Raw genomic sequence first — 11,540 nt, 5'->3', positions numbered from 1 at the left:
AAACATTAATAAATGATGATACCACCACAAATACATTTACAATTTGATATAAACTAATAGGTATAGAAGAATTTCTACTGTAAATAATTTTCTTTGTGGAGGACTGGGGCAGGAATCTACTCTAAAACTTATTTTGAAAAATATGAATGCATTTCCATCCATTTGGTTATACTTAATTTTGAGAACATGTGAATTAGAGAAACATAAGAACAGAACACAATTTTTCATTTAATCTTGAATATGGAACCCTGTGTTATTGTGTCTAGCCCCAGAAGAATGAAAACAGCATCCTACTATATACGCTCTAGCTGTACATTCATGCCTATTAATGTTCTCTTTCTCACTTCAAAATAAAACACTATGTTTTAAATTGTGTAAATATTAATATAATATGTACAATGCATTCATGAAATACATCCAAGGGTACCATTATATAAACATAAAGTCTGAAAGCTGTGAACATACAAATGATGATACAAAATACAATCATTAACATCTTTCTGTTTTTAAAATAACCCTTGACCACCACTCCTTTTGCAGCTCTAGTTACTCTAAGTTTAAAAACAGAGAGAGAGAGAGAGAGAGAGAGAGAGAGAGAGAGAGAGAGAGATATGCATATTTACCATACTGACACAAATTAAATCTTCCAGAAATTGAAAACATAGTAACTCTGCATAAACATGGCAGCCTCTGGGCAAGTAGTTAGGAGCTCAATAAATACAAGATGCATGATCATCTATGATTTTTACTACTAAAATTTTAAATAATAACTTTAGACTATATAAATTCCATGAAGTGTTTAATAAACATTCATATTCCTTTTTTACATTTTAAATAACCAACTTGCTTGCTTACAATCTTGTTTCCAGTAGTGAATCAAAATCACAAAAAAGTTCTTAAAAACTAAGTACAATTGTGCATCCAGAGAGAAACCCACACAGTTAGCAACATTAATGCACGCACACTGAACAGGAGAACCAGGCAGATGCGGAATATATGAAACAGCAACTTTGGATTGAGTCAAAATAGATCTAAGTACTGGATCTGTTTTGTGTTCTGATTTTGAGCACCCGAAAATAAAAACAAAACTGAAACAAAGGCCTGAAGTGTTTGGCATCTGATATATTTTCTTTTTCTTTTTGAAGGCAGTGCTATTTTTTCTGAGCATAATTGCAGAATGTCGACCTCTAGACACGTGTTTCCACTCCTCTGTGTTTCCACAGAAGAGACTGGGGGTGTCTGGTCTAGCCAGCCACGGTGCATGAATGTGCTGTGCTTATGCCCGGAGTGGGAACGTGGCTGTCGAACTTCCATTGCTTTCAACAGACCCCTTCTCTTTTGCTCCGGTGTAGGCACCAATAAAAGATCCATCTTCATTGAATATGGAGTGGTCTCCCTCTCCATATTCCACTAAGCTGTCAGCACTCTCTGTGGGCTGCATGTTCCTATTCAAGGACCGAAGGCTTCCTTTGAGAGGCTTTTCATCGCTGTCACTAGAAGACAAAACAGAGCCAGTCCCCCAGAGCTCAAATTCACAGGCACATACAGAAAGACTCCTTCACAAGTGCTAACCGGTTCTGCAACTTTCAACTTGTTCTTATTAACACAAATGACAGGGACATGCAGATGAAGTGACAAATCCATAAAGAAGTATTTTAAAAGCCATACTGGTTTTCTTATTCTGAGTGACAGAGGAACAGTTTTTTTTTTTTTTTTTTTTTTTTTTTTTTTTTATACTTCTGCTTCCCTTTCAAATGAAGAGCTTCTTTGGGACATGAAGATGAAACATGTTGTCCTGTGTGCCCCTGAAACTTACATGCTGAACTGTCTCACCCCTGTATGATGGCAATGGTGAGTGGAGTCACAATATGTTACTAGTCACAAAACAATCTTCATGAGAAGGATTTGCCCTAGTGAAAGGGCTTTACAAAATCTGTTTTACAGTTTCCAGGGCAGAACAAGAGAAAAGAGCATGCATAGGAGAGATTGCTAATTCTCAGCATACTCCCATTTGGTCCTGACCTCAACCTTACTGTCCAGCCCCAGAACTGTAAGAAACATTTTGTTGTTTATAAGTTACTTAGTTATGCCTCTTGTGATTGCTACTCAGTGGTCTAAGAATAAATGTGAAACTTTGAATAAGATTTGGGTATTATCTCATTGCACCAGGGGCTTCTGGCTTCTGGTCTTCAGGAGACTGGCTTTTGAACTGTCATCTCACCTGGAGGTTTGGCTGATAGTGGATCTGCTTCCTTATGTATGTGTGTGTGTTGACAGATCCTGGTTCCATTCAGAGCTTGGGTTAAGAACTTCAGATTTTGGCAAGCCATAGTCATCCTCAGTTCCTTACCATGTGGACTGATCTCCAGGACACTTAGTGATATCTAGCTTCACATCAGAGCGAGTACCCAAGTTGTACCCATTTTGATCTTTTATCTCTTATTTGATCATGTAAGCTCCTGTATCCTTCCAAACCAAATTTAGTTTCTTATGAAATTTTTCGTTTCTTAAAATTGGTAAAGCACCCTCACTAAATACAGCAGGTCACACATCTCTCACTCTCTGTCTCTCCCTCCCTCTCTCTCTCATACACAGAAAGAGAAAGGGACATAGAGAGAGAGAGAGAGAGAGAGAGAGAGAGAGAGAGAGCACATCAAAATAGGAGAAGCACTTGTTATGAAGATTAGGGCTTCAACTCAAAGGATAAAAAGGTAAGATAATGGGTAGATATGAGTTAAGTACTATATATACATAATAAATTGTAAAATAATTTTGAAAGAAAATATAGTTATGAATACTATTAATATACTATCTGATATATATGTTACTCATTACAATAAGTAAAACTGAAGTCAGGAATTATCTACAAAATTATTCCATTTTTTCTATATATCTGATTTTAAAACTTTTAAGACCCAGTTCCTAAGTGATAGATGGCAAGAATCATCTGTATTTGACACACTGTGGGAAAGGAAACTTTGGGTGCACATGTTTGACATAGCATAACTCAAGTTATATGTGTGTTGTGGTAACAGGCTTCAAAATTAGGACACTGAGGTTCTAAAAGAAAAAAATGGAAAAGATGTGGCTTTGGGGCCAGATAATGAGTAGCAAAGACATATATCTAAGCTCAAAGCATGTAAGAAATTTCCTGAAACATGGAAAAGACAAAAATTTTCTGATGAAATAAAATGACAGAAACCATACTGACAATGTAGAGAAAATAAATTATAAATTATCTATCCCTTCCACAAAGGGATAGATATAAAGAATAATAAGTTTATGAACAAGAAATAAACTCAGGAGTTTGTTTTGCTTTGTTTCCCCTTATAAAAAAATGTTTGTGGACAGTGGTCCTGAGACCTCAGGGATCCCTGTCAAATGGAATGTGAGCAATTGTGTAATGTCTACCCTTCAAATGTGTGCTGAACCTACTGACTCACCCCAGCATAATAAACAGGATATACTAGATCAGTGAGGTATAAATTCTAAGATTGGGGTGTCAACATACTATGCATTGTAACTTTGGTACCCTCTCTGGTGTTTCTGCTGTGCCTGAAGGTAGAAATTATTAAGTGTCCCAGAGACAGGTCACATGGTAGGGACCTGAGAATGACCCTGGCTTGACAAAATCTGAAGTTCTTTTTTTTTTTTTTTTTTTTTTTTTTGTGGTGAGGGGGAGGAGTCTATTAGGTATGAATGTCCCAAGCACAGTTCATCATAAAAGGAAGTCAGGGGTTCTTAACCTATAGGTCTGAATGGAATCAAGCTCTGTCAACACACATAAAGAACAAGATCCACTATCAGCCGAACCTCCAGGAGAGATGACAGTTCTTGTCTCCGGAAGACCATAAGCCAGAAGTCCAATCCTGGATTCACTTCCCATGGGACATTGAGATAATGCTCAATTGTTATTCAAAGTTTTTGCATTTCAGAGATAACTAGGGAGCAAATTCCAATCAGTACAACAGCACTGACCATAACTTACAACTCTCTCAAGCAACATCCTTTTTCTTTTTACTCTCCTGTTTTCTTTCTTTCCTTCCCTTTCACCTTTCTCTCTTATTCATTCCTTTTATTCCTTATAGCCACCCCTGTCTTTCTCTGATCTGATTTTCTTTTTGAGAAATATAACAGCATACAATGAAAGCACCTAATCATCAGAAAGAGAAGTGATGGGCATAGACCCAAGCAGAAGCATGGTGATGCTAAGATCTGTATTCATTACTCCAGGTCAGTTACTCAAAGTACTCCACATCCCTGGTCATGCAGAAAGATTCAGAGATGAGCCAGTGAGGGTCCGTTGGATTTCTGCTTTGATAGGGATTATTGGATCATAAGTATCAGCATCAATGTACGTTTGAAATTTATAATAATTTTCTTGGCTTCAATAGAGAGAGGCAATCTGACTAAAGGATGGTGGCAATTCAAGAAAGAATGCAAAGAAGTATAAAGGGCATATGGTGCAGCAGAGATGTCTATTTGGAGAACTGGGAGTTGCAATCCCTTCTGTAGTGCCGCTTTTGTACTACACATCTTTCTGTGTTGCCTCTGCCTGATTACACTCATATACTGAGTCATGCTCTTCAAGCAGTTATTAGTGACTCCATGCTTTAAGTACTAACTTATCACTTAGATAGTTCTTTTTCCCAGAATCTTTGTCATGCTTAATTGGTTGTTCACTTTCTAACCTTTCATTCCAATTGACTGATAATATTATTTGAATATGACAGGGTTCTTTTAAGTCTAGGTTCATGTATAGTTTTGGTTAATAACCTCTTTACTTTTATAAATGCACATGGAAGAGTTGCAATCTGTGTGTATGGATGCAAATTTAAAATAATCAGGTCCATAATGGCAACACTAAGAGTGGTTTAAGATGCTTCAATAACTTAGTTTATGGGGACATGACATATGACATGGGTTTTGCATAGTTTCAAAAAAAGAATCTTGATGCCCTCTGTTATCCAGACTGTGGTCCTTAACACACCTCCACCCATATACATAATAATTTAGCTCTTACAAAAGTAGATAATGGTAGACTGAAAGGGAAAAGGAAATAAAAAGAAGGAAGAAAGATTAATGAGGGAAGGAAGGGAAAAAGGGAAGGAGGGAGGGAGAGAGGGAGGAAGGCAGGGAAACAGAGGTGGAGTCAGGAAACCTTTGGTAAAATTCCTGTTATATAATCAGTGTGGTATAGTTCCATTGCTTGAGCTATAAACAAAGTATTTCCTTCACTTGACAAACCTGGTGAAGTGTTTCAACTGATCACAAAGTACAAAATTGCATTTACCTGTATTCACCAAAAGTTTCATCTTTTGCTGATTGAACTTCTGGATCTGGATGTAAATCTTCCTTTTCTTTTACTGAAACAAAAATTAAAATAGTCTAATATCAATGATATTTTTAAAGATATTGAAAGACTGAGAATGAGATGGGTTTTTGATTCTTTTACCTTAAAAAATATTAACCAAACAAGTTCCCTTCAAGATGCTATTCACCACTGCTTATTCTCAGCTGTTCTTCAATATGAAAAGTTGTTTTTGTTTTTAAATGGGTCTGGATGGAGGGAGGGCTTCAGAACATCTATAGGTTCATACTTCATAAATGTTATTTTACAAAAGGTAATCAAAGAGGAAGGCTGCCTCTCTTTACAGTTTCTAACTAATGGCCTTGAATATTCACTAGTGATGATTGTGAACATAATTGATATAGGTAAGATTTCAGAAGAAAATTAAAATAGACAGCTGTGTCAATTATTCATGCTAATACATAAGTCATGTTCTTCATAATGTTATGTATATGATACATTCTCAGTAAATGTTTGCTTGATGAACTAGGAACCAATAAAGGGCATTTTGAAAATCTGAATACGTAAGCCAAAAGTAGTTGCAGAAGTGAAATCTTCCTCCCTTTGTAAAGACACGATGAACAAGAGACAAAAACAGCAAATGTGTGTGTGTGTGTGTGTGTGTGTGTGTGTGTGTGTGTGTGTATTTATGTATCTATATGAGTGCAGGTGCCTGAGGAGATCAGAGGCATCTCACATACTGAAACTGGAATTACAGGCTACTGTGAACTGTTCAATATGGTTGCTGGAAAGTAACCTCAACTAAACATTTAAAACCACTGAACCATCACCCTAACCCATACTGCCTCTTTTAAATACTAAAATAGCCAGACATAGTGACACAGACCTTTAACCTCATCATTTAGAAGGTAGAGGCACAAATGGATCTTTTTGTGTTTGAAGCCACGCTAATCTATGTGGTGACTTCCAGGACAGCCCGCTTTAAGAGAGAAACATTATCTCAAATAAATAATTACAGAAAACTAGCATTATTATAGACTATGTATATTTCATTTGGCTGTTTAAAATATTTCTCTTTAGTATATTTCATAGCTAATGCACTATAAAGTGTTATCTTTGTAATATTTATAAAATAGTTTCTGTATACAAGTTGAAAATTACATTAAATCATGGTTTTACCTGAGTACTTTCCGCCTTTGTTCCTCCTCACAAAGCAAATAGTTAACAATATTAGCGTAAGCAGAGCGATTGCACACATCAATCCAATAAACCAGCCTTGAGTGGAGATGTCGTCGTACAAGCCAGCATATTCTGTTGTACAGAGAGAAGGTGCAATGTTGAGCCACCTCTGTATTCAGGCTTTGATATTATGCAACATTGGGGCACAATCAAATATAGTTTTTAATCATAAATAAACAATTGTTCCTTAGAGCCCATATGAAATAAAATAATCTAACAGCATTTTGTTGGGAGCCAATTTGAAATCATTCCTGCCTTCTTAGAGAAGAGATTCTGTCAGGTTGCATTTAGCTCTGAAGATGAGAATCAGAAAGGCTAGTGAAGTTAAATGCAGAAGCAGCAGCAAGCAAGCCATAGCACAAGCTGCCTGGGTTACAAGAAGATTACCATGGCACCTCTGTGAGCTCTGAGTTGTTTCCATTTTTATTTTAGTTTCTGTTATTGACAGGTGTTAATTAGCATAAGACACATTGAGGTGACTACTCTGGTAAACCAAAATAAGGGGAACGTGGGATTATTATGATGCAACTTCATTTTGCTAATTTTGAAATACTATGTATGCCAATAAAAAATGAAATTATGACCTTTATATCTAGTGTACTGTATACTTTTAAGTATTATATTTGTAAAATCAATCCACAGGACTATTGAATTGTCTAAAACTATAGTACACACATCTCATTTCTCACCTCTCCCTCTTGTCTCAATTACATCTTGAAAAATGCTATCGTTATCACCCCAGTTCTTAGTCATTAGGTGAACAATATGTTCCGCTCCCGGCACAAGTACCTCTACAGGGTGAATCTTTTGGGTAAGATTTACTCCTTCTGTTATCTTCCTCATACCTTTACCTAAGAAAGGTACACAGTTAAATCATATGACTTTAATCATTGAAAAGCAGGAGAGAAATGAAAAAATATGTATTATTTTTTGAGATGAAAAAAATAATTTTGGCATTTTTATCTTAAATGGCTCCTGAGTTATCAGTGGACCCAGAAATTAACATTTCCAGGTTTTTGTCATGAAACATTGAAGATGAATAAATGCAATGATGTCAGCTCATGACCATTTATTAATGAGATGGTACTATAAATCTGCACTTATGTGAATGGCTCAAAACCAAACACAGACTCAAAAAACTTCCAATTTTTTTGTATTAGTTGAATTTCCACAGCTAGTGAAAAGCTGACTAAATCATCGTTGGCTTATGATTATAAATAAAATTAGGATGTTAGCTACATTTTCATTAAACATATAAACATAGTTTTGTCTTGATCTCAATATGTTCTGGTAAGATGGCATCACAATATATTCACATAAAAATTAATTTAGAATCTTCAGCTAGAGAAATTGCAGGTTTATAGGTACATTTAAATGGAATGGTTTCACTGATATTTGCAGCATGTATAAAAAAATGAGTAATTTTCTAAGAGAAATTATCAACAGACTGTCAATAAGTTAATCATTGGACCTCAGAGTAACAGATAAAAATGAATGTAGTTTAATTAATATACATTAATATCTGATCTTAAAATTAACATGAAAAATACTTTTGGCATTAAATTCTTATTATTTTAAGACTCAACATAGAAAATGTAAATTGGCAAATGTTAACAATTTACACATGAAATGAAATAAGATCCCTGCTGAGAGTATAATGGATGATGGTTGATGAAACTCCGTTGAGTGGTTATAACTTTTCATCACAGAACAGAGGTTGATTATATGACTACTGAGCAATGAAGGACTTCATTATAAATGGTGCCACAGAAGAAATAAAGCCAGTTACACAGAGGAGCAGAGCTTTCAGAATTGATTACCACAATAGAATGGAATTAATTCTTACTTTAAAAACCAGAAATATTAGTATATCATTAAGTGCAAGCTTTTGAAAAACAGAAATGCAAAGTAATTTATTCAAACCTCTACTGACACAAAAGCATATTCTAGCTCCCTCCCTTTTTCCTCTTTAAGTAGAGAGCCACATTCAAACTGGAGTAATAACTATAAAACATGTTACATGTTAAATGTATACATGTTAAATATATACATCTCAGATTTCCAATACCAAAGTCTTAAATTGTGTTATCTAGTCAACGGAAGAAGAAACATTTGCAGCAGTATATTCTAATTTTCACTGTTACTGGATTTATAGATCTTAGAGCAGCTGAGATATATCTCCTCTGTAGAACTGTACAACTGTACAAAGATTGTGTTGAAGTTCAGTGGAAAAGCAACTATAATTTACAGCATGGTAACATTTGTCTACAGAAGAGAGATCAGTGTCAACAGGGGGAAAGGGCAGTAGCTGGAATACTGAAAATGCAGATCCCTGGAAAAGAACACAAAGACCTTAGTATGGCACAGTTTTTAATAAGCAACACAGGATAGTGAAGCACATTAGCTCTACTTTCAGTGTGCAACAAGGATATGACTTCAGTCATGGAATCACTCAATAGTTTCTGCTCTCAACAAAAGTTTGTTAAGAATTAATACAAAAAAGCCAAGTTTTTCAATGTAGTAGACTATTGATCATGGCTAAGCCAATTCTCTGGATTTTTTTTTTTTTCATGCTCCCTATTGTCATGAATGGAGCTAATATTCCTCCTGATTGTTAAGTTGTCACTTCTATCAAAACAGCAGTCTCTCTGTGGTTTTATGGCTTGTTTGACCAATACAGTTGTTTAGACCACTAACTACTCTTTAGATTATTGTTAATTGAACATTTAGTGCCAATTTGTACCCTTGAGAAATAATCTTTCGTGACTAGACCATTGTCATTATCTTGAACATTTTTACTAGATTAATGTATTTTTCATTTCATTTAGTGTTTTATTTGTCCTTAACTCATTGACTTGAGAGAGATGCTATTTGAAAATGCTCCTCTATATAAGCAACTTCAAGCATAGTGGAGAAAACATAGACCCAAAGTTTTGTAGGTAGGGTGGAAACAGTAACAGGGAGAAACCTGTAGTAAAGTTCAGAGTGTAATAATTCTTAGCAGCAAAATTGAATGGTAGTGATTCACATATTTGAGTGAAACATAATTATGCTATTAATTCCTGATGCACAATTTGGTTTTCTTCCTCCCTACTTTCCTGTTCCCAGTATTTTTTCCATTGACTTAATAGTGCTCCTAATCTACAGTTTAGAAAACCATTCAGAACAGAATTACATTTTTATATACTATTTGTGAATAAAATGTGTTTTTTTTTCTTCTTGCTCTCTTCCACCAACTCTGTTCTCTTCCTTCAAATCTACCTATGCCTGACTACTCTGAGCCATGCACAAGTCTCTTTTCCTTAACTTCTCTATGAGAACATTAGTTCTTAAATAAATTTTACTTCACTGCTTAATCTAGTTGAGCCTTGATGAACTACAGTTATTATATGTAGATGAGCAAGAAAGTCTCTAAAATTTTCTTTGGAGAAATAATTTTGCAAGGGACATTGTTACAACACAGAAGAAAGACAGAAATGGAATTTAATTGTAACTGTGTCATGTGAGAGACAACAGACTGATAAGTCATTTTCAATTTTTACTTAGCTTGAACCATCAGACAGTAAAAATCAAATAACATATGAATTAATATACTATCAATCAAGGCATGGATATGGTATACATTAAATTCTTTTCTGTAAAATATCTACCAAAGTAAAAACAATTTTTTGGGGGGTAGAAATATTCTCCAAAGAAATATCCTTCTTCTAATCTTGTCCACTTATTTTACTTGGAAGTATGTCCCTGACTCTGTATACACTAAGATATACTTTAGCTGTTGTTCAGAACCCATAAATTGAACCAATGTGAACTTTAAAAACAAGATCAGTAAATTCTGCATCTGTGTCACTGATACATAGAGGGTCAGCCACTTCTAATTTTCAGAGATTGTGTGTCTGCACTTTAATGCAGTTGTATGAAGCCACAGAACGCAGGAGCATCAAATACTTACTCCCTTCTCCCAGTGTGGCACTTTCCTCACTTATTGGCTTTCCACAGCCTTTTGAGGTGCATGCCTTCAGGTAGAACTTATATTTGGTTGTGGCGTTGAGGTGTGAGAGATGCCAGCTAGATTTAGATGGAGTAGTAACGTTGATTTCATTTAATTCTCCAATCTCATAAGTGTCGTTTACTGAAGAAATAAGAATGAACATTAGTGCTTCAAAGTTCTTCACAACTGAAGTTACAGTGAGCATTTGTGTTTCTACTCAGAGAAAAAATGAACAACATTATTCATTACTATTAACTCTTTCCAGGCACACAGAATTATTATCACTACATCAACTGAGAGAAGACTGAATTATGTTCAGAGTAAAACCCTTACCAGAAAGAGATTCAGTGACTGCTGAACTAGGACTTTAAACCATTTGACTGTGAGTCACCACACAATAATAGTGGCAACAATCGCCTTCACAATTTGTTAGATATGTTAGCTACTTCTCCATTACTGAATGTTTACTGGATCTTTGACATAGATACTTCCAATATATTTTTGTTGTTTGAGATAATAAATAACAAAGCACAATTATTATTTTATGGTTTCTAGGATTTTTTCCTTTTAAATGTGGCTTTAAGTAAGCATACATGTTACTGGATTGGTGACAAAATTGTTCCTCATCCTTAACGTGTTGGAGGTATGATAAATATAACATACATTTGGTATTCCTACTCTCCTGAATACTCTATAGAGTTTTGGTTGCTGACTCTCATTTTTCTTTCACTTACTAGATGCTGTGATGAGATGCTACTGCCAAACCCCATCAGGGAGAGTATTTCTGTAAGTGGGTAGCCTAGGAGAAGATCAAACTTTAAAAAATATGAGGTCCCAGCACCAACATGGGCTCTTGCCATTTCTCTGAGATGCCCACCAGGAATTGTTGATAAGACTCTATTGCTGAAGGCAAACTTTGGTCAGGAGACATGGAAAAAAACACCAAGCTGGAAGTGATCTGGAAGCATTCTCCCTGATAGTTAGCTTTCATAAAACCAG

General features: G+C 35.3%; 1 protein-coding gene across 1 annotated transcript in view; it reads right to left on the bottom strand.

The window, feature by feature from the left end:
• Positions 1-1,252: 1,252 nt before the first annotated feature.
• Chl1 (cell adhesion molecule L1 like) overlaps positions 1,253-11,540 on the bottom strand; it is a 74,050-nt gene continuing 63,762 nt past the window's right edge. Inside the window, exons 22-26 of the mRNA XM_051203475.1 lie at positions 10,503-10,682; positions 7,240-7,401; positions 6,491-6,622; positions 5,294-5,366; positions 1,253-1,493 (exon numbers count right to left, since the gene is read on the bottom strand). Coding sequence (XP_051059432.1) covers positions 1,277-1,493; positions 5,294-5,366; positions 6,491-6,622; positions 7,240-7,401; positions 10,503-10,682 — 764 coding nt within the window. The 3' untranslated portion in view covers positions 1,253-1,276. The remainder of the gene's footprint in view (positions 1,494-5,293; positions 5,367-6,490; positions 6,623-7,239; positions 7,402-10,502; positions 10,683-11,540) is intronic.

Source organism: Phodopus roborovskii, unplaced genomic scaffold (assembly GCF_943737965.1).
Source record: "Phodopus roborovskii unplaced genomic scaffold, PHOROB, whole genome shotgun sequence".
Lineage (NCBI taxonomy): Eukaryota > Metazoa > Chordata > Mammalia > Rodentia > Cricetidae > Phodopus > Phodopus roborovskii.
The sequence above is the reverse complement of the archived record's forward strand: the minus strand, read 5'-3'. Positions and strand labels throughout refer to the sequence as shown.